The following is a 25,167-nucleotide window of genomic DNA, read 5'->3' as shown; positions in this document are numbered from 1 at the left end:
GATTCAACTTTATATATAACTAATATAGGACAATTGTGTTGATTAAAAATTACACCAATTCAGGCTCTTTTGTTTTCAACATAATTAATATTACCAATAATTAACAAGTTCCTGGTCGAATCCGATACCGATACCAATAGTACTTGTTACCTGTTACCTAATCTGTACGTTCCGCCTCTGTCAGGCGCACTACCAAACGGTGTATTTGGAATTGGTAGTAAGAAAACCAGAACGGATTCAAACAGAAAGATTTTGAAAGCAGAGAAAATGACAATACGAATACTAAAAATCCAGGCTGAAAATAAGGCGTAGGTACCTTAATTCAGTCACGGACCCGTAATGTCGCGGGTGTGTTCTAGTATACTATATAAATACACTAGCTTAAATGTACGATGAGAGATATGTGAATGCAATTTCTTCATAATTTATATTTAGAATACTTTTGTTTTTATATTTAATGCACTCAGTCAGTAACACAATCGGCAGTAAGTAAAATAACCACAATGCCATTGATTCCATTGATGATTTTTGTCATACCTATCTCTAAGGAATCAATGTTTTGCATGATGTAATTGTATCATCCGAAACATAATTCATACTTGCAAGTTTCCTTTGTGTTCAATATGATTGTGATTGTGCAAATATCATGACTTTTGTCGCAAAGCAAACTCCATTTCTCATCATTATCATTATATAGTCCTTTTAAGTTCCAAATATCATATATTTTTTTACTTTTAAACTTTTTATTCTTTATCCATCAATCATTTGAACATTTTATTTACTCATTTATTTAGTTTACAGTTCACCATTTGCATGACTACTATGCATCTTGTAAAAATGTTGTAAATCGAACGAAATTGAATCTGAAAATTAAAGATGAAAAGTAGATTAAATTGTTTGTGATAATCATTCAAATGTAAGAACTTTATATCATTTAACATTATTGGTAACAGAAACCATAATTTCGAATAATATTCATGACACATAGTAGTGTCAAAACCATTAAATCTAATTATTGTTTTTACTCGTTTTGCAATTTTTACAAATATTGATATAAATGAGTAAAGAGTTGAATTAAAAAAGAATGGTTTTCCCAGAAATATCTTCCACGACATGAGTTTTGAAATATTGTTTGCATTTGTACCTGAAATATAATGTATTTTACAGCTCCACCTAAGCCACCTGTATTATACGTTGTTACTGGAACTGCTAGCACAATACAAGTCAGCTGGAAATCTGGGAGTAATGGCGGCAGTCCAATACAAAGTAGGCCATTATTTTTCTTTTTTTTTTATAAGCGACACACCTATGCTTTATTACTTTGTACACCAATCAAGTTAATAAGTCTAAATAATATCACACCTTTTAAGCACGTGTTGCATAATTTACTGGTAACTAATTACCATATGGAACAGCACAGATAATATTTACGAAATTAAAACAATTAGCTGTGTATTTTCATTTAATTTTAATTGCAACGGTGATTTGAAAACGTTATAAGACAACAGGTTATTTAATCATCGATTACAGAGTTATTTTTAACGATAAAATTGTAAACAAATTTTGTTGAGGCAAGTTCTAAAAACCAAATTATGTAATTGCACCCTAAAAATATGGCAGCTCAAAGATGTCCTCATAAACTCACATTTGTATACATTGTTGAGAATATACTGCAGTATTTAGAGATGAAGATAAGAAAATTGAAATACAACTGACGTATCCATCTTTTCGTTTTTTTTATAGGATTTTCATTGAGATATAAAAAAGAACATGAAGAATGGAAACATATGGACTTGGGGTCAAGTAACAGGTCTTATACAGCATCACGTCTTTTGTGTGGGACCTCATATAAATTTGTACTTAATGCTCAAAACAAGCACGGAGACAGCCCTGACAGTAATGTAGTATCAGCTAAGACCAATGGATCTAGTAAGTTGCGATTGATTCAAATGGGAAGAATATTGCTTTATATTCCTCTGTTTTTCCGTTACAAAATTATGTGAACAAAAAAAAACTGTTACAGTCTGTATTGTTATTGAATACGACTTCTTAAACCAGCTTATACCATATGTATTTTTTCAAATTAAAGGTTAATGATAGTTGATTTACAATTACTAGTTACCACACTTTTTATCTGATCTAATTTCAGTATAAAAAACAAACAGATTCTTTCTGTTAATCCTCAATTTATATTAATCCCTTGAGCAAAACGTTTCAGTAATACGAAAGAAAAGCTGAAAAAAACATTATATGACCGATTATATTTACCTTTTTATACATATGCGTTTCAGCTCCAATAATGCCGGCAAAGAGCATGCTTCTGAAGGCAACAAATGTAACTTCTGTTGACCTGGATATGACATCATGGCTTACAGCTGGATGTCCAATCAAATTTTATTCAATAAAGTACCAAGTTTGGGGAGATGACAAATGGAAAGAAGTCGCAAACCACATTGACTGGAATGTTGTAAGTAATTTACATTCATCGTTAAAAATTTATCTTACTTTTTAAAGTATTTAATTGGAAAAAGTATCAATTCATTATAGTAATCAATAAAAATACTTCTTTACAACAGATACAGTTAAGTCTGCCTCATATATTGACTTACATCTAGAAATTGACAATGAGGGCCGGTTGAAAACAAAACTTTACGACAAAAGGGGTGATTTCAGCTTCCCAATTATGAACTTTCCATTTCTATGTAGCAACATTCCAGCGCCTGCATACGGAGTATTTATCTCCCAGTTGATACGATAGTCCAGGGCTTGTATTTCCTAATATGATTTCCTTGATAGAGGGTTGCTGCTCACTAGGAAGCTTTTAAACCAAGAGTTTCAAGTGGTAAAGTTCAAGTTATACCTTCGTAAATTTTACGGACGCCATCACGAGTTGGTTGACTGTTATGGAATATCCGTTTCACAGATGATTGCGGATATGTTCCAATTGTCGCAACTACAATCCCCTTTCCTGGAATGTGACCTACCGAAATAGACTTATAACTAGGTTTGTACTGACAGGAGCAACACGACAGGTGCCACATGTGGAGCAGAAACTGCTTACCATTCCGGAGCACCTGAGATCAACCCCAGTTTTTGGTGAGGTTCGTGTTGCTCAGTCTTTAGTTTTCCTTGTTGTGTTTTGTGTACCGTTGTTTGCCTGTTGGTCTTTTTCTTTTTTAGCAATTGGCGTTGTCAGTTTATTTTTGACTTATGAGTATGAATGTCCCTTTGGTATCTTTGGCCTCTCTGTTAAGGGACAATCGTTGGGTAGGAATTAAATAATATATATCAGCAACGTCTATGCCTCCTTCATTAAACCATATTATACAACTTCCACTGACAAAATTCCCTAATTCAAACAGACGCACCACGATTTTGCGTTGCAAACCGATATTTGCCAGTACTCAATTATATTGTTTTTCCGATAAGTTTAGTGGTAAATTATACAAAAAACAACACTCAGCCGAGTGAATCATTTAACGCTGAGGTATCTATTGTATGACAAAAAATATAGTTTAATTCGGCTTTTAAACATTGATACTAATTTTAATTTCAACCTAACACATAAATGTCTTTATTGTTTTACAGACATTGTTCCGTGTGTTGGACCTTCATCCAGCTACTTGGTATAAAATGATCGTTACAGCATACAGTGACGCTGGTTCTACAGAAGGTCCTTTAGAGTTTGCAACCCTTAACTATCATGGAGGTGTGTACAATTTCTCCTTCTACAAATTAAATGTATATTTAAAAAAAATGTGTCACACGGAAAAAAGTAAAATAACAACAATACCGAACTCCAAGGAAAATTCAAATCGGAAAGTCCCTCATCAAATGGCAAAATCAAAAGCTCAAAAACAACTGTCATATTCTTGAGTTGGTATAGGCATTTTATTATGTAGAAAATGGTGGATTAAACATGGTTTTATAGCTAGCTAAACCTCTCACTTGTATGACAGTCGCATAAAATTTTTTTATACTGACACCAATGTGTGAACAAAACAAACAGACATAATAGGTAAAAATGTCAAAAATAGGGGTACAGCAGTCCACATTGTGTTATAATCTTCATCACTATAAAAACCAACAAATCTGTCAACAACGAAAAACAAAATGGCATATAGACAAAGCACATAAACAAAACTGAAAGACAAGAATACAAAAAATTACCACAGCACAACAATACAATGGCAGGATGCATAAGTACCGAGCCACGCCAAAAGGATATTACAAAAACTGGACTAAACAGTAATGTAAGCTAATCATACTTCATGTACAATGTAGCACCTTTCAAAATAAATTTAAAGCGCGTCTGGCATACAAATTTTTTTATCCTGGTATCAATGATGAGTTTGTTTATGTGTAACTGTTCACGTGAGAAGAATGTGATAGTAATGTTTAACGTTTTTTTAATTTCAGAACTAATAACTCCTATCTATATATCTAACAAATATGAGAGAAGATTTTATGAAAAGGAAATTGTGATGATTCCTCTGTGTGCTGGTATTGTATCAACCTGTGTACTGCTGGTTGGAGTTTTACTTTATTGCAAAAGGAAAAGAGAATTACTCAGACTCAAAGATACATTTAGTAAGTTTACATACAATATTTCCTTATTGTTTATATATGCTACAGTTTCTGCAAATATTGCAACTGAATAGATTTTAACTAATTTGGCAAGCACATGCGGTGTGCATGTGTAAAATAATTACATCAACACAAGTTTTTTATCTCGTAACATTTATGAGATATAAATTTTCAAGTGCTAAAATATCAAATCATTCTATTAAAGGTCAACTTTACCAATCAGAAAAGAAGCCTACGATTACTGAAGCATAAACAGGATGATAGATAAAAACAGGCAGCGTTTTGCATGTGTAGAACAATTCAAATTATTTAAAGATACTATTGTTCTTTTGTAACCAAAAAATACAGGTAATTGTTCCAAGGGTCAAAATATTAAGTTCAATTAGCAAAGGAGGTTAATGAACATCATGTTTTGAAGTATTTGTAAACGTCCACCTACAATGGCTTAGCGGTTAAGCACGTGTGTGATTACAGTTGGAATTTGTTGTAACTTCTCTCTAAAACTGGCAGAAAGATATGTCAAAGAACTGTTAGAATCAGTTCTAGTGTCGAACTGTCCAAAACTGTTCTAGGATAGAACTATCAATATCTGTTCTCGTTTTGAATTGTCCAATAAAGGCAACAATAGTATACCGCTGTTCGAAATTCAGAAATCGATTGAGAAAAAACAAATCCGGGTTACAAACTAAAATTGAGGGAAACACATCAAATATAAGAGGAGAACAAAGATACAACAGAAACACTAAAATGCAACACACACAGAAACGAACTATAAGATAACAATAGCCATTTTCCTGACTTGGTACAGGACATTTTAAGAAAAAATGGTGGGTTGAACCTGAATATAACACTAAAATGACAACATTACATGACAGGACTACAATACAAATAAATGGAAGAACATACAGAACAGAAAAACACACAAATAAAAAATACAATAGAACATTACGACAAGCTAATAGTTATCAAAGGTGCCAGGCCTAAAGATGAAGAGCATTGATGACCCAAAACTGTTCTAGGATAAAAAAAACTTCTGTCAGAAGCTGTTCTTCATGGGTTAAGGGGACTGTTCTACAAACTGTTCTTGAACAGATTTTAAGAGAGGTTAGAATTGATCTCAACTGCATGTTTAATAAACCTATGAGTTGTATTTTCATTTGAAAATTATATCTTTCTTTTGATGACGTTATAAGTCAAACAATATATTTAATACGAAATATGGTTAAGTTGTACTTTGATTGCCTGTATTTCCCCCAATTGTTTTTTGAATAAAACAATTTTCGTAAACGGAGTGCTTTATATTCATAAAGAATTATTGTTAAGTTATGCCGCAGAAATTAAAAATCTAATATTTGACAATTTTATTCATAAATTATGTTACAGAATTATCTTCAAATCTCCGACGAGACATTACAGCAGAAACTTCCCTTATGAACGATCTTGACAAAAGATTAAACTGTGACTACGACAGCAGCAGTGGCAATTCCGAACCTTTCACCAAAAGAAATGTAAACCTTCTGATGTCCTTGAACTCGGATGACAATTTACTAGAAAACAGTCCATCGTGGTTGTTTAACACGGACACGAGTAAAAGTAATAGTGAAAATGGATCATTTGAAAAATCAGGTATGGAAACGGTCTTTATGATCACAACCAGATGCATTACAGTTATAAACATTATATTGAAGAGAATAATCACATCACTTTTATTAGTTTTATTCACGATGATATTAAATACTAGACAGCTTTCATCTATATATAGCCTTTCTGCTAAACGTTATGAGTTTTTAAATGTACATATTAAAAGAAAGTGTTTTTCTCTTTCCTAATGAGTAATAGTTCAAGTCTGAAAAAAAAATTAAATGTCATGCAGTTTTACTTATGTTCATTCTAGATGACGATGGTAACATTAATCCTTATGCAACGTTTAATGAAATGAAGCAAGCACTTACAGAAAGAACAACAAACGATATGGATGATATAAGTCTTGAAAAGGCAGAAGCTCAAAGAGCTGTAAGTATTTTCAAAATCATTAAACGCGTGGCAATTTCAAAAACATCAAACGTTGGTCTAAGTGTAACATTTCTCAAGTCACTTGCTACACCTTAACGAAATTTTTGATAAGTTGTCCTAAGTGGGAATTATTATATGCGTAATAACGGAATTGGACATAGAAACGAAAGTATGCTAAGAGCCATCATTTGTCTCTTGATATTGCCGAACATGTAAACTTTTTCAATGCTTTTTAGCTCACCTGGCCTTCGTCGTCCGTTAACCCTTACAAAAATCTTCTCCTCTGAAACTGACGATGATATCGCCTATCAAAAAAGATGGTCGACATGGCTATAGATAGAACATAGGGGTAAAATGCAAGTTTTGCCTATTATTTCGAAAATCACTATAAATAAAAAAAAATTGATATGGGTAAAAATGTTCAGAATGTTGAGCTCTTCCTATTGTCAATGTATGTCAAAACTTCTTATAGGAGTCATTGCCCTTCAATGAAAAATTTTACCATTTTTAAAATTGTTGCCTATTATCTCGAAACTTAAAGGGCAAAAATGATCAGCAAGACAAGATTTACAAATAAGTTAACATGACTCCTTATTAAAGTTATTGCCCTTTAATGACGATTTTTACCAATTTGTTGCGTTATTGCCTAATATCTTAAAAACTATTATAGATAAATAGAATCTTTAAAGAGGGAGAATGTTCAGCACGGCAAGGTCTACATATAAGTCAAATAGCCGAAATCTTCTGTCGGCTACTTATTAGAGTTATTGCCCTTTAATGATGATTTTTTTTTCCCATTTTTTTCATTCTTGGCCTATTATTTTGAAAACTATAATAGAAAGATAGAGACTTTAAAATGACCAGCAAGACAATTTCTACACAAAAGTCAACATAACCGAAATAGTTATTCGACTCCTTATTGAAGTTATTGCCCTTTAATGATGATTTTCACCATTTTACTTGTTATCTTGAAAACTGTTATAGATAGATAGAAACTGTAAATAGCACAAATGATCATCAATACATGATCTACAAATAAGCCATTATGGCCGAAATCTTCAGTTGACTCTTTATTTGAGTTATTGTCCTTCAAATGATAATTTTTAACATTTTTATGCATTTTTGCCTATTTTCTTGAAAACTTTAACACATAAATAGAAACTTCAAAAGGAAAAAAATATCAGCAGGATAAGATCTACAAATATGTCAACATGACTGAAATTGTCAGTTAACCCTTAATAGAGTTATTCCTCGTTAATGATGATCTTTACTGTAAAGTTGTCATTGTTGAAGATGCAGGCGAGCAACACAGGCTCTTTAGAGCATCTAGTTTTATAAATTTATTCAAAATTTCAATTGTGGCAAATTATTGCAATTTCTGTCTTTTCACTTTAGTTGTTTATTCGAAATTTTTAATGCCGAGATCAAGTGTGTGAGACAAAATTCAAATATGTCATTATTGACACATATCTTTGGGATAGAGGATAATATATGGTAGATTCTGTTATGCTTTGTAATTTTTGAATTAGTGATGGGAGCAACAGGGATTAAAGATTGCCTCATTTGACTCTTTCCTTTTCGAATGTTACAAGTAGGAAACAACATATTATTTATAGTTTTTTTATTGTCTTGCAGGTTATCTTTCAATGTTATTTTCCTCTTTTTAGATGCTGACCGAGCCGTACGTGCCATTTTATAAGCAGAAGACAAAATATCCTGAGAAATTAGCCCCAGTTCCTCCTGTTAAACCTCCAAACATTAATCCAACATCCAACACCGAGGGATATGACAATGAAGGTATGGTTTTCAAATTTTACAATGATTATTTGAAAATGCAACTAATATGACTTGTTTATTGGAAATCATTAATGATATATCATAAGCTTCTTGTAAGGTGTTAGAAAATTAGTAGTTTTGTATAAAAATGATAAGATGACGTACAAGTGCGTTCCCTACATCAGACGGATTGCTTTTTCGTTTGAATAATGTGGAGTAAAAGGATAATACAAGCTTCTTTTCATTCTTCTGAAGAAGCTCATGTATGAATTCTGCCTCGTATGAATATAGAAACAAGTCGGCAAGAAGAGGAGCACAGTTGGTTCCCATGGGAAGGCCGATTGTTTGTTGAAAAACACGTCCTCGAAACATAACAAATATGTTGTCAATCAAGAAATCATGCAACTTGATAATGTCAGTTTCAGAAAAAATTTTGTTTGAATTCGAGTGTTTTAACAGCGTACGATTTATCCCTCCCTAAGACAAGATGCTTGCATGTACTTTGGCCATTCTTTTTTATGAAACAAACCAGGACCATTTTTTTAATTTTTTCTTTTAGTCTAGAAATGGTAATTTTTGTGAAAAGGGTAGAAATGTCTTAATGTTATAATCTTATTGCAAGAGGAAAGAGACTTAGACTGTATGTACTCTAACAGATCTTTGGAATCTTTTAGTATCCACATCTGATTAACATCGCCCCTAGAGTAGATAGTTTCATAAGAACTTTGGAGCCGGCTTTGATTACAGATAAAAAAAATATTAACAAAAAAGTCCAAGGTAAATTTAAAAAAGGGAAGTCTAGAAAAAGGTTTCTAGGAGGACTTGGATGGCCCAGCAATAAAACTTTGCTTGTAAGGACATTTATGTAATGTAGGTATCTAATACATTGAATGAGGATCCAAAGGCGCATAGAACAGACCTGTGTTTACTCAGGATTTATTCCTTTGTAAGTGTCATAGGGGTAAATGTCGAATTTCCAAGTGAATTGTCAATACCTAATACCTATATCAAGCAGTTTATGTAATGTGATTTACACTTAAAACGATGTTGCTTGGGGCTTTTTCTTGCTGACAAATACTAGTAATAACTAATCTTTTATTATGCATATACAACCTACATATCGATATCATCTGTCTCTTTATGTTATGACTTTGAGTCCACGTAAATATGCCAGTGCAGATATCAAATACACGCTTTACTCTCATTTATTTACATTATAATGTTTAGTACTTGATGACGAGCAATAAATTATCTTTTTAATTATGCATATACGAACCTACATATCGATATCATCTGTTTCTTTAGGTATGGCTTTGAGCCCACGTAAATATGCCAGTGCAGATCAAATACACGCGTTGTTCACAACTAGTCATGGAAGACAACACAACTTATACGGAAAAGTCAGGAATACACCACATCATGCTTCTGATGATAAAGGTAAAACACAAAATGTCAAGATAACATCATTTATTTATAGGTTTCATAACAAGTGAGAATTAGATATCGCTTGATGTCAACTCGAGTTATTTAATTTCAATATAATAATAAATGAACCTTCGGCGAGTTTATTATTACTATTTAAATTAGAAAACGAGATTTGATATAAGCCGATATCCAATTCTCACGAGTTGCTAAACCTATTTCTCTTATAGTCAACACTCTTTTTGTGTTTTTATGTTAAATTAAAAATTCAGCGAATCGTTGGTCTAGTCTTTTGCACATACCATGAGTGACCTCCTATGTCCTTTGCCGGCGTCAAACTTTAACTTCAGACATTCTAAAACTTTTTGTACGCTTCAGAATGTAATAAAATTTGGCAAAAAGAAGATTTACAAGTGAAAATTGTGAGTGTTTTGTATACTATTGAAGAAATCACATATTTTCGTTGCCATGACGAAATGCGCATCGTCTTAACCTTTGAACGTTATCAATGACCTAACGAATAGCCAATGGAAATGTCGTAATATCGTCTCATGATGCTGGATAAGCCAATCAAAGTAACGCAGTTTTCGTATCACCTTTTCGTATTACACTCCGTGCAGTGTAATATGAGATATATCTCTTCATGCAAGAAATAGATAACAGGCCACTACCATAAGAGAATGTATTTTAAGATCGTGATTCAAATTCTGACAGAAAGCCTTTTCGTATACTGTATTAGGAATTAAAACTTATCACAGAACTCTTTCATTAATGAAGGTCATATTGCTCATTTAAAAGGTAATACTAGTAAAAGTACACTATTTCTGTCATAATGGACATCTGCATTTTTGAAAAAATAATAAACAGTGATATTGGGTATTTTTCAAAGAAACAGTAACCAGACACAAACATAAAAACAAAAGACGCACGGGCTTCAACAATAGACAGGTTAATAAATTTATCGGGTTCTATAAAAAAAACTGCCATCCCATCAAATCCTCCGAATGACGCAACACATGTGGAGGAGGATCTGCTTACCCGTCCGGAGCACCTGAGATCCCCCCAGTTTTTGGTGGGGTTCGTGTTGCTTAGTCTTTTGTTTTCTATGTTATGTTTTGTGTACTATTGTTTGTCTGTTTGTCTTTTTCTTTTTTAGCCATGGCGTTGTCAGTTTATTTTCGATTTATGAGTTTGAATGTCCCTCTGGTATCTTTCGCCCCTCTTTTACGAAACGACAAAAGAAAACCACTCATGTCCTCTTGTAGGGTTGATGATTTGAGACAGGCCCATTACCATGATGATGGGGTTATTTAAGAAATAGTTTATCGAAAATCTATTTGAGATTTACTTACTAATAGAAAAATCTAATGGAATCGCATCCATTCAAAACGGAGCGATACTGGGTGCCAGTACTTGATTAGGGTCTCCTGATATGCATGCATCACCCGTCATGCGAATATCATAAACTTTAATTAACGTCACCAAAGCTGACTTTGATGCATTAATAATCTATTTTTACATTGAATGTTACCAACATTGCAATCATTAGGGTATACGGTCTTTTCAAATCATTAAAGGCAATAATTAAATTTGGGAGGTAGGACTTTGATATCTGAAAATAGTCACAAAATTAAACACATTTTTAAAACAAATCTGTTAAAAACACAATAAAATTAACACTAGAGCAAGGTAACCGAAACAAAATGAGAGAATTACATCTATCACAGTGTTCAACTTTTCTATTTTTTGCAGCAAGTTTAAGACATAGTATTATATCAAGTGTTACGACAGTATCTTCAAGCCGTGATGAACTATTGGAAGCGTTAGAGAATGCTAGGCGTAATCCTCCACCGTCTGTCCTTTATGAATCACAACAGGATACTAGTTCACAGCTTACTGATAGTCCTGGTGAACCTGGTATTCTTCAATTCACCCAATCACCACCTAAACCCAATGAACAAAGAGAGGCAGCTTGCCAATTTCGACCTAAACAAGGTAATGTTTTTTTTACAACGGGAGCATATATAAGACACACAACGATCATTTCAAAAGGCTTCTCGGTTATAAATAAATGAACATTGGGGGGTGGGGGAGGGTTGTCTTATTCTGTGTAACGCGGAGAAATGTAAGACATTATATTTCAATCCTCGACATATTGAAATGCTGGAAATAAAAAAGGCTAGCAAAAACCCTAATCCAAACTAAGCATTTTTTCAAATCTCTTTTTCGTTTCAGATAAGAAATGGACAGGACAGAAGATAGACATAGAAACAGACGTGACAGAAATTGGAAAACAGTCTACTGTACATCCACGGAAAACGAGAGGGAAACATAAAACTAAACAAAGGGGTCAATTGACAGGAAAAAGAAATGTTTCCCAAAATGTAAAGAGGTATTTGTTCATTTTCTACATATCAGTATTTGCAGATGATTTCGTTTAAAATATTTTTACTTTGAAAAATAAACATAGCTTCAACAAAAAGTAAGGGCAGATGAGTGAAATGTTAGTTTTATTTTATTTATGAGAACAATTTGGGAAAAATCTGTAAGTTTATAAAAATTAAAGACCTCATTGTGTCCTTGGATACAGTAAATACCCGCGGGGACAATCAGTCGGATACAAACATGCCTGCTGTTAAGATCTATACCTTAATATTGAATCCCAATGGTCCATAATACAATGATGCTACCATAGGGTACTGAAAACACTTGCAAGGGTTATTCTTTAGATTAATGTATCTTTGTTTGATGCCAATTTTCGTCGATTTCGTGGGTACAGATTTTAAATTTAAATAATCGCCGGAACACGAATTTATTAGTAAATATGATAGGATTTAATGATGAAATAACGAAATTTGAACCCTCCAAATATTATTTTTTTCACACAATTGTTATGTTACTAATTGATCCTCATTGAACATTCTTCATTTGTCGTTGTAAATGAAATAATCACTTATTTATTTTAGAACGCCTAGTATGAATAGCACAACGAGCAGTGAAGAGATAACTTATACATTTGGAGGCAAAGAAACGCCACCGCTATACAGTCCATCTGAAGGTTATCTTTCATATCCACATGAAAGTTATCCTGAATCAGACTACAGCATAAGTAAAAGAGGTAAGCTATGTTAATCTAATATTCTTGATGTTAAATGACATCCTATGACAATAAATTGCTAAGTAATTATTGACTTAGGATTACTTTATAGAAAACAAGTATCACATGTTTTAGCTTAAGTGCTGACATATAAGTGATTTATAATAACAATTGTTGATGTAAAAAAGATTTTGTTTGAAATTAGTAATCAAATTTTGTTCTTTTTTGTTTTGATACTTTGCAAATTGTCTCAGATAGTTTGTGACATAAAGTAACTATCGTTTAATATAAATTGAGGGATGTTTATATTTTGATAGTAGGCAGATCTACACCTCATACAAAAACTAGATATGATGTCAGTTTACAGACACCATTAAGTGATGAAAACAAACCACTGGTGGCCTCTTTTGCAAGACAGGGTTTAGCAAGTTCAACAGAACAGGACGAAGAAGCTGTCAGACTGTTGGATAGGTATATACAATTAAGTCAATTCACCGTAGAAAAAGCAGACACTGTCGGTCAACTGATTTGATTATTTGTTAAGATTATGTACCATTCCTTTTCACTTAATCTCATTTTTTGTTAATATTTTTTACGTTTTGTTTTTTTTTTAGAGATTCGCGATTTCGAAAAATTTCTGTCTTCACATATGAACAAAACTTCGTTCTCTTTTTGTACGTCTTTGTCAGATTAACTATAAACTACAATAATTTTCAATCAGTCGTGTTGTATGTTTACACAGTTTTAGCTGCTGGAATCCAACATTATTAAATTAACCAGTTATGTCTGTTTGGGTTGCTCAACAAATTTTGTGAATATATCGTTACTATAAACAACTGTCATACGAGTGGGATGTTTAGCTAGCTATAAAACCATATTTAACCCACCAGTTTCTTCGAAAAATGCCTGTACAAAGTCAAGAATATGTTTTCCATTCGTTCTGTTGGTTGATATAGTCTAACGTTTGATTTGTCAGTTTTTATGGACTTCCCCCTTTTTGAATCTACCTTGGAGTTCTTATTTTTGTTAGTACTTTTTTGTAATACCATTTTAATAATTTGTTACGTAAGACGCGTGTTTTGTCTACACAAGACTCAATAGTAAATTTACAAAAATGATATTTCATTTTAGCACAGAAGTGCTACTGGACTGCTGATGAAAAAGCATATGTGCGATATACGTAAATGAAACTGCAATTCAACGACATAAAAACTATTAAATATCTAGAGGTCAACATATAGTTTTTAACAAAAGATAAGCGTCTTTACCTTATGTGAAGTAGTTTATTGTCCGAAATCTTCGAAAGATGTGAATAAACTCAAAATAGACTATAAAATAATTGCAACCAACAACAACAATTTTTTTTTGTAAAGTGACCATAATCATAGTTTCTCTCACATTATAAAATAACGATATAAAGATAACGTTCGGAATTCCAGAGGATTTGGTCACATATTTTCTTTTGGAACTATTGGTGGAGCGCCCATTACATGTTTAACACCGCCACATTCTTTATTTGCCTGTCAAAAGTCAGGTTCCTGTAATTTAATGGTTGTCGTGTGTTGCTGTCTTCCATGTTTATTGTTTTCAATTTTGTCATGCCCCAACTTTCTTTTGTCAAGTACCCCTAAAATAAAATCCAGGGATAAAGTGAACAATTTTCATTTTAATGTTGACTAAGAAGTAATTCATAACAGTAAGTTGATTTTTGAGATTTTGATCATTGGTTGGCCATATTTTTGTGAAGCATAGCGGAGTGAATATCTGAAAATTGAGGCTTACCCTAGGTAAAATTGAAGATAGACCATTAACTTTTTCAAATTTTTTAGAAGCATACAAAAACAAATACCAGAAAGTGGTTCGCATCGGTAAATGCAAAATGCATTGACAACTTTCTATTGGTCAAGTTTTATTGAGTATTTCAATTCACCATTAACGAAAAACGGGACTACACGTTAGAATTGAGTCTCTCCACATACGTAGGGATTTGATTTGACATATCCTCTTCGTCTCTCTACCATCTATGTATCAGTGCATCGCAAAACATATTAACGTAAAATTTTTTGTACCTCTCATCAGAATGAAACCAGTCTTGAAATAACGACTTCACACCATGTATAAGTGAACAATACTATATTCATTTATGATCAGCAAGAATTTAATTGGGTAGCTTGACCATGCCAAAAAAATTGGCGAATACATAAATTGATTTATCATGGTTTCCAATAGAAAAAAAAGTTTGTATTAGAACGGGGAACCTAACTTTTGTTTCTAAAAACACTTTAATTGTCATTGTTTGTTACATTGTAGGCATTATAGACCTGTAGAAATTGGAGGTGCTGTGATATTAACAGACAGAACAAGGTCCTCAGACAAAGGCTACACAGACGATTTTACTATAGTTTAAATTAAGTGACCAAACAAAATATTGTATGTGGTAATCAGTATTTAGTCGTTGCCAGATGATTAATATGTATCAGAGGAATATTTTCTTGATATGCGATAGGTTAAATCGTAAAATGATTCCCTTACGTTGTCACAAAACTTGTCTTTCTGTTAATGAAGTGACAATGAATGTCTTGAAGCAAGTGAACCTTGCAAACGTTTAAGTTCAGTTGTCAAAAACAGTAACCAAATAAATAATAAGATGTTTAAGCATTTGAAACATTGTGCCTTTGTATATTTAATATGCAAATGCTGGTTAAATATTAAAGATCAAAACGATTAGTGTGTAAATATCACATCAGTATTTATGTTTAGCATGTAATATCAAATCAGTATTTATGTTTAATGTGTAAATATTAGATCATAATTTATGTTTACAAATATACTTTATATTGATATTCATGTTATTTTATGATTACATGATGAACTGTCAATTTATAATTTATCGACCTCATGTCGGATATTTATAGAGCAATTTTTGGGATGTGAAACATGACATTGGGCATTTTGATTTTCCTTTTTCTCTGTTTTTGGTTTTATCAATAACGCATTATTATATGTTTCATAATCGTGTTTCGGGTTTTTTTAGTAGAGTCAAACCATGACTCTCAGAAACTAAAACTAATCATTCTGCTTAGATTCTATAGAATGGAATGGTTGTTTTAAATCAAACTAAATGAAGCAACAACTGTTTCTTGTACATAAGTAAATCACTGTTGCTTCTTACTCATCGCCCACTAAATATGATAACCATCAGGTAAATGACTTTACAGTATTTATCATTATTGTTATTAATATGGTTGTGTTATGTTGTTGTTTTGGTTTAGTTTTTTTTTCAATTATCCTTAATGGATACGGCTTTAGCAATATATTAAGTATTTACAAAGAGAAGTCTGGTGTTTACATTGCCAATTTCGTCCTCCTTTTTGAATCCTTATATTAAACTTATGCATCGCTGTCAGTGTTAAATACATATTTTGTACCTGTCACTCATTATTGAAATGTTTAATCATGGCATATATTCATATTGGTTTTACTTTACCAATAGGTTAAAGTAAAAAACTTGTTCATTATTATGCATTATGACAATGTTTTTTAATGTTTAATAAGTCTTTGTAAATACCATAAATATAAGTTGTCATTAGATACTTATCTTTGTTTTTTTCTAGTCAAATTGTAAACCACTGCCATGTTTTATTTATTTAGTTTTGCTATTTTTATTTTTATTTTGACAAAGTCATATTTATTATTTAGTTTTCGTTTTTTCTCATGTGATTCGTGATAAAGCAAAAGTGCAATATTTCTAAGTTATGTTTACATGTGTTTGTTTTGTATAGAGAAATTTCATTGTATAAAGTAGTGCAAATGTGAGTTATGAATGTTGAATTGTGTTTCCTATTTGTGATAATATTTTTGACTACTCTTAATCAATCACACGATTAGATTATTTCAAGCAAAACAGGCGTTTCTTTTCTGCTTCAAAATTCGTACGTTTACTTTTAAACCATATGGTTATAACTTGGCATAGCTGTTATTCTCCGTCTTAAATTAAATCACTATGATTAAAATTTAAGAGAAGTGAAAAATAAGGTCATTCTAGAATTGTTGTATACAAACGTAACAAATTGATTTATCAAATAATATCTTTACAGATTTTTGTTTCTAATTTCAAACTCGTTTGAATGATAATGCTATCGTTTCAAAATGACTCAAGCATAGCAGTACAAGAAATAGATCAAAAAGATTCAATCAGCATAATAAATAGAATCGAATTATTTCTTTGCCGATAAAGCAACCAACATTCCTTTTTCCATGAACATTTGTTTTTTTTTATAATCTTGAGTTATATCTTAAGATTAGATTTGGAAAACTTATCTTCCTTTCAATCATATAAGTACAATTAATTTTTAAAGTAAATGGAATCTATGGAATGTAAGATGCATTGATACCTCTTTGATACTGAAATTCAGAAGAAGTGCAATGGAATAATTGATGTAATATGGTGATATGTAATTTGTAAGTTATATATAACAGTTACATATGACATTTTGTTATAAAATATATTGATATAAAGAGTTGAATTAATAGAATTTGTTCTTTTTCATTTTAAACTTTAACGAATAATACATGTTACACTTCTGGCGCATCAATGTTAATCCTTGGTGTCTCAACTCACTAGCGATATGTTTGTGTGGTTTTGATCTTAAGATACCAGTAAAGACATCTGACCTGTAATTTTACTGATAATGACATTTTGACGGAGTGTGAATTCGCTTAACGGCTGATATATGCCTATCAGGAGACGCTGACCCTATCCACGCACCCGGTCTTGTTGTTCTTAAAAATTTTGCGATTTTCTCAGCTAAATTTGTTACCTTGATTTGTCTCTTTCTACCCGATCTACGAGATTTTAAAATCGGTAAACTACTGTTGTCTTAGTTCGGTATTGTTTCTGTTGCTCAATCTTTGTATTTTGTTTAATGTTTTGTAAACCAATGCTTATAACAATAAATAGGAGGACATGTGGTAGGATTGCCAATGAGACAACTTTTCAACAAAGACATTAAGGACGAGGATGCAAACAACTTTGGGCACTGTTAGGCCTTCAACAACGAGCAAACCCCATGCAGTATAGTTAGTTATAGCTATATAAACGTTATGAGTTATCTGTTCTTGTAATGGAAGCCGCAATTTTAGTGAGCAAAACAACTGTCAAATTTCTTGATTTCCGCCTTAACATTGATATGGTGTTTCACAAACTATAACAGGTTATATGAAATTATTCAACATAAACCTCTTTCTAGAGTGTATATTTATAGCAATCAACTGACCGCAATAGTTCTTACACACGTGTTCTAACAGTTTCTGAAACATGATGGAGGGCATTTCAAAATCTGTAGAAGTTTTAACTCAATCAAATGACCTTCATGAGTAGTATGAAATAAGAGTATCCACCGATAAATATACCCACTTAATTGTGACAAGGCAAATAGAACAATGTATGAGTAAAAAGACATACATTTGAACGAGGAACAAGCCAGTATGAAAGAGATTTGAGTCACTTCTAAGCGATGAGAATTCTGGAGGTAAAGCTTCCATGTATTGTTTTAATAATTACTTGGAAAGTTACCTTAATATGTTGTTAACTGTTGTGATGCACCCAAGGACTGGTGTATGAAATCAAGCGGTAACTTGGCAATTTGCATTGAGCTATCAACATAAGTCAGGCCGTTGTTTTCCTCGTTTGAATTGTTTTACGTTTTGTTATGTCAGGCCCTTTTATAGTTTGCTATGTAGTATGAATTTTTCTCATTGAAGGCCGTATGGTGACCTATAGTTGCTAATATCTACGTCATTAGGTCTCTGGTGGATAGTTGTCTCATCGGCAATCTTACCACTTCATCTTATTTAATCTGAATATGGAGATCATCCCCTAATGTGCAAAGTAACATGTTTTTCCTAAATGCAGGCCTCATACATGCACAAGGTTTTATGTTTATGTACTCTAAGCTTTAACGGACAAAATTAAAGGTTACAACAGTAACCCATGAAATTGACATGCCAGCTGTAAAACAGATAGCTACTTGTGGCACACCACATTATCAAAATTATTAGAAAGGCTACATTAAAAATTATCTTGACAATGATAGGGATGTTATACGATTTAAACCAGAGCAACTTTTTGGAAGAATGGGAAAAAAACTTTGCTAAAGCTTTAGAAAAACTGACATGTTAAGTGCAAAAATGAAAATTTTGGAAGAATATAACAAATCTTTACAAGTCAATAACGATTTGTTTATAAAGTACTTGACCATATCCATAGTAAAACCTCGTCACATTAAAGCTTTAGCATCAGGAATTTAATCATTGCAGGAAAATTTAGAAAGAGGACAAGCTCGAAATGTTGGAAAGCTCATATTACAGACGAAAGATTACAAGTACTTTCTTAACATCATGTTGGTTCTGTTAACATCATGCCAGTTCTGTTAACAGCATGCCGGTTCTGTTAACAGCATACCGGTTCTGTTAACAGCAAAGAAGAGTTCAAAACTGTTACATACCAGGAAGACCAAACACAAGCTAATCTGAATATATCAAAAACGCAACAGCATGACGTGAAGGATAAGCCTTGTGTATATTAACTGACACATCAAATGTAAATGGATTAGAAGTCAATGCTTATACTTTCGATTAGACAGAAAATCAACCAAGAGGCATTAACAAACACCAAATGTGATAGCTTTTCACTCACTTACAAATGAAATGTTTAAAAAATTCAACAGAACATTGTGTTAATAAAATAAAATAAATTATGAAATAGCATCAGATCTATTCTCATCGAGTCAAACTGTCCGCATCTTCACCTAAAGCCGATAGTGATGCACTAAATAATCATGCTTATAACATAACTTCCACATAATGTCTTACTTCTTTTTGAATATATTGTTTTCTCAATCCGGCAATAAATTTCAAATGAACGAAATGAGGACAGTATAACATATTAAAACCTTGTAGGTGGAAATCTTTTTCTGTGAGAACTATAAAAAAAAACAGGGTAATCTCTTAAAAAATATAGGTTCAAAGATCCTTAATTGGATCAAAGAGTTTTGATATAGCTTTGGCATTCAACGGGAGCGTGGAAAGAACGTCTCTCGATTAGACAATAGCTAATATGTTATTGGAACTGTGTTAAGCTGTCTGTCATGATATTACAGATTGTATTTTTATTTTAATGCATTTACGGAAAGAATAACGATTTCGTATCATCAGCTCCAAATCTGTATCATATGCCCGTGTCTGTAGTGACATTTTAAATTTCAATAAACGTAATCTATGTATAACTGGTAAATTATTAAGCCTGTGACTTCGTTAACATAAACAACCTTTTGAAAAGCTTTACTTAATTCTTTGACTGATGAACAGATTTGGTATTGAAGTTTAGGCTGTATCTCCTAAGTTCTACGGTGGTGTTGTTTATGCAGCAAACAGATTTGGATGCGATCCATACAAAATTATTGATCCTTTGAAAAAATATGAATACTTATGTTCTTATCTTCCTGTCGATACTTATATTTTGGCATTGCACAAGGTCATGCTTTTCTTATAAATAACCTCTTTACAATTAATCATTTGGATGTGTACTAATTGATAATTTAGTTTGGGAAACTTGGTTTATTAAATAGTTGAAATACGCTTTAATCTAGCTTTCAGAAACCACGAGTACTCTTAGTTCGGTACTTTGTGTCTTTTGTCTGTAGATTTGATGTTTTTGTGCTTCGAGTCAATCTGATTAGTTCAAGAGTTATCAACTGATTTTTATACCAGGTAGTTCATACTTAAGTTGCGCTGTAACATCACTGTTCATGGTTAGGTGAGCGTTGAGCGCTCACAAACATGTTTAACCCCGCCACATTTTGTATGTCTTATAACTGACTGTACGGTATTGGTTTTGCTCATTGTTGAAGGTTGTACGATGACCTATAGCAGCTTACATCCACTTCATTTGGACTCTAGTTAATAGGTGTCTCATTTATCAATAACCTCTGAATTATGGCAAAATAATACGGTAAATGAGCAAGATTACAATGAGACAATTAAAAAATCGAAATGGTATTATTTTGAAATAATTGTTTTGTCATTACAGGTGTAGCTAATATGACATACTAGACTTGAATTTTCTGAAAGAGTAAATGTAAAGTATGTTCAAATAGTCAAATCTTGCAAATATTTTTAGAATGTTTAATTCAATATTGGTTTTCTGAATTTTAGTAGTGTAAATTTTTTTGATGTCAATGTTTGATACTTTTTGATTTCGAGCATCACTGACGAGAAAGAAAGTGACAGATGTAATTTGTATTAGTAAAGTCCTGGAATTTTATTCAAATACACAAATTGAAAATATGAACATTAAGTTTAAAGTGACTTATAGGTCCAACGGTCCGGGTGTAATTTAAAATTATATGCTACACGTGTCACTATAATAAATGATAAAAAAGTACTTACTTACTTACTAACTTACTTACTTTACACCTTTGGTCTCTGATGTGATGGATAGTTGTTTCATTGGCAATCATACAGCATTTCCTTATTTCTATATTCTCACATCTTTTGTTTTCATTTTGTTGTTTTGAGCGTTTATGATGAAGATAAATCCAGAATAGCGCTCCAGATGATGTAAATTTAACAAGTGTTATTTTCATTTTGATGGCATTCCAACTTATTCTGAACTACAAAATCAAAGGAATAGTAAAATGGTATTAATAAAAAAACTTACCTAATTTGATACACAAAATTACTGGACAAAACGAATACTTCTGTTCCTTTAAGGAAATTTAGAATATCTTTGAGGCATCTAATTTTCAATTTTGTTACATTATTTGTATTGGTTTTGTAACAAAGAGCATAACAGCTATGTTTGTAATTTGAGTGTGAGTAATACCGCTTAGTCCGATGATCATCACTGAACAAAAACTGATAAAAAATTGAAAATCACACAGACATATATAGAACTTTGGTCGTCTCAAACCACCTCAGCATATGTTTACAAATCTTAAAACAAAATTAGCATACAGGATACAACATCTAACATGAAGAATTCTTCTTTTTAAGCATTACTGGAACTAAAGAGAATAACAACAAATACACGAATATTGGTTGATAAGTTAGATACAAATTTCATCTGAAATTCCTATACCATACATTAAGAGAGTAGAAGGATACCAAAGGGAAATTCAAACTCATAAGTCGAAAATAAACTGAAAACACCATGGTTAAAAAAGAAAAAGACAAACAGACAAACAACAGTACACAAAACACAATATAGAAAACCAAAGAGGTTCTAACAACATAATGTCATACATGTATTTATAGACAGTTAATAAAATAATGAATGCTTATTAATTGTATTTAAATGCAAATTTGTAGATATTTTTTTTCGTGGAAATAAAGGATTGATATTTCAAACCACAATAAGAAAATTTATTAACGGAAAGAAAGGACTGTGCAGTCTATCATCTCGCTGTCCTTCATTGCAAAAGTTTCCAAATAGATTTAAAAATTGCAATATCATCAACATCAAATTGAATTGCATTTTTTATAGATTTTTACGAAGTTTAAATATTTCTAAAAGAATTGATAGGACCAATAATCCAATCCACAATAATTCTTTTGAAAGTATAGCGATGTATTGTCTTTTGGATACATATTTGCTTATTTCATATATTTTGGATGTCCTTTCATAACTTTTTTTACAAGTTTGCAATATTTCAAAATGATTTTCATCAACAACGTTGTGGACTTTGGCTTTCTGTGCACATGGTTCACCGGTTTAGGTTACGTGTCTCATAAGGAGTTGGTTCGATAAGGTCTCAATATGGCCGCTATTTCTAGCACACACACGTATCAAATATATCAATGGATCTTAGTTTAACAGTATAAAAATAAGAAGATGTGGTATATTGGCAATGAGACAACTCTCCACCATAAACCAAATGACATAAAGGTTTACAACTATAGGTCACCGTACGGCCTTCAACAATGAGCAAAACCCATACCGCATATTCAGCTATATAAGGATCCGAAATGGCAAATGTAAAACAATGCAAACGACAAAACTAACGGCTTGATTTCTGTAAAACAAAGCAATGAACGAAATACAAATAAGATATACAGCAACAAACGACAACCACTGAATTACATGCTCCTGATTTGGGATAGGCATATACAGAATGGGATGGGATTAAACATGTTAGAGGGCGCACAACCCTCCCTTAACCTGGGAAGTGGAGTAACAGTACAACATATGAACAAACTATAAAGATCAGTTAAAAAGGGCTTAACTAATTAGATCAATACAAAGCAGAAAAACAAGTAACAAAAACACAGACCGAATTCGGCAGGGTAATTATACATCCCTACCACAAAATAGACACAGGTACAGGTTTGAGAGTACTCGCAATTAATGAAAGCTAGTTCAAATAAAAAAAATCATGTATAAGACTAAATGGCTAGAAAGGAAATGTGTCTAATTGTTTCACAATTTACTTACCAGCGTTCTTTTAATGGCGCCAGAAATATCATGATTTATAATTTTCCACTAAATTCAATGAAAACAGACAAATTTCCATTGGTTTTGAGGACCGAAAACATATAGTACAAGCATTGACAAAACGATCCATTTTTTCGACCCCTGCACTCAATGTTTCATTTGCAAAAATGAGGTTAAAATCCAGAAATGATATTGAATTTCAACAAAATATCTAGGACTGTTATTGATGTGTAAATATCAACGCTTGTACGAGCAGTTTGAACCTACTTAATCAATTTAAAATTGCTGTATCTTACTAAACAAAACTAGGTATTTGAGGACAAAAACATTCTCAAAAGTCTTTACATCTTATTTCATAATTTTAGCATATATGTATTTTGTGTGGTCACATACGCGATTTTCTTCAATAGTTTTAACATCAAACATGTTATCAAGCAAAACAGCAGATTAAAGAAAACATCACTACGAAATATATCTAAATCTATGTTAAGCATTTATTTATCATACTTTTTTTAAATTACCAGGAAGGTATGTGCGTCATTTGACTTTAAAGTAATGATTGATTGATTGATTGTTGGTGTTTTAACGCCACTTTTAAGCGCCATATTTGGGCTATTTCGTGGCGGCCTGTTTTTATTGGTGGAGGAAGCCGGAGTGCCCGGAGAAAACCACCGACCTTTGATAGAAAAACTGACAATACTAGTCAATTAAGATTGGAGTCAAACTCACAACCTCAGTGTTGACTGGCTAGTGATTACAGTAGTAGAACTACTTAGACCACTTAGCCAACGAGGCCCTCCCTTTAAAGTAATGAAAAATCAATCTGGATTTAGTTTTTAGTATAGGACGAGAACTAAGTCCATATAGCCAATATAGCATGATCAGCAGATATTAACCAAACTATTACCAATGAAAAAGACAACTGCTGTCAAATGATGATCATTCATACAAATGGCAAACAGAGTTGTGTTGCTGTCTCAATAATGATTTCTTTTATTCAATTGAAAGATATATAACCTTTTATAATTTTGGTAGTTCCGGAACACGTGTCATGCAAATGGGTCGGTATCACACATTTTCCCCCATTTTTACCCTATTTTTACGGTGCACTTATGGGAGTGTGTCAGTTGCTTACGTATTGAATAATACAGTTGTTTGTCAATATTCAGTTGATAAATTATGGGTGATTTTACTAACATTGTATTAATATTCAAGCAAAATAAACCTTACATGATCTGGCGGTTCTCTTTATGCGTTTTTCTGTTTTGGTGCTCTCTATAGTTTTATTGTTTCGGTTCCCTAACTTTGGTCTAAAACGGACCTGACGTGAATTATATCGGAAACATGTGACATGTGCACGGGAATTGGTATCGTACACTTTTATTTAAACAAGTTGAAGGTCAACAGTGACATATAGTTGCTTACATCTTTTGAACTAGTTGGCAATCATACCGCATCTTCTTATTTTTATGTAGTAGTATTTAACTCAAAAGAACTTTTCTTGATTTATCATATGTATGAATCTGTCAGATTTCATATATTGATAAATATAGTAACTCATACACACTTCATTACTTTTTTAATAAAGAGTTCAAGAGTTCAATATATTTTGATTTTTTTTTTCTTAATACAATGTGACCAAGAAGTATTTCCTTGAATAAATTCGTAAACCACATTTACACTAGTAAATTTGAAAGTGATATCAATTCATAATCAGAAAGACACAACATAACTTTAAATACGTTAAATAAAAGAAGAATAAATCCTACTATCAACAATA

General features: G+C 32.2%; 1 protein-coding gene across 2 annotated transcripts in view; it reads left to right on the top strand.

Annotated features, from left to right (window-relative positions):
* LOC127702109 (cell adhesion molecule DSCAM-like) overlaps positions 1-17,430 on the top strand; it is a 58,213-nt gene extending 40,783 nt beyond the window's left edge. Inside the window, exons 25-39 of one of the 2 annotated variants that reach the window (XM_052206164.1) lie at positions 468-485; positions 1,168-1,266; positions 1,744-1,929; positions 2,292-2,467; positions 3,589-3,709; positions 4,420-4,590; positions 5,971-6,213; positions 6,482-6,600; positions 8,268-8,397; positions 9,682-9,813; positions 11,551-11,793; positions 12,034-12,190; positions 12,765-12,916; positions 13,213-13,366; positions 15,206-17,430. In XM_052206164.1, the coding sequence (XP_052062124.1) occupies positions 468-485; positions 1,168-1,266; positions 1,744-1,929; positions 2,292-2,467; positions 3,589-3,709; positions 4,420-4,590; positions 5,971-6,213; positions 6,482-6,600; positions 8,268-8,397; positions 9,682-9,813; positions 11,551-11,793; positions 12,034-12,190; positions 12,765-12,916; positions 13,213-13,366; positions 15,206-15,302 (2,198 nt within the window). In that variant the 3' untranslated portion in view covers positions 15,303-17,430. The remainder of the gene's footprint in view (positions 1-467; positions 486-1,167; positions 1,267-1,743; positions 1,930-2,291; positions 2,468-3,588; positions 3,710-4,419; positions 4,591-5,970; positions 6,214-6,481; positions 6,601-8,267; positions 8,398-9,681; positions 9,814-11,550; positions 11,794-12,033; positions 12,191-12,764; positions 12,917-13,212; positions 13,367-15,205) is intronic. The other variant, XM_052206165.1, reaches the window with a different exon arrangement.
* Positions 17,431-25,167: the final 7,737 nt, after the last annotated feature.

This window comes from Mytilus californianus, unplaced genomic scaffold (assembly GCF_021869535.1).
Source record: "Mytilus californianus isolate M0D057914Y unplaced genomic scaffold, xbMytCali1.0.p SCAF_5, whole genome shotgun sequence".
NCBI classification, from domain to species: Eukaryota; Metazoa; Mollusca; class Bivalvia; order Mytilida; family Mytilidae; genus Mytilus; species Mytilus californianus.
The sequence above is the reverse complement of the archived record's forward strand: the minus strand, read 5'-3'. Positions and strand labels throughout refer to the sequence as shown.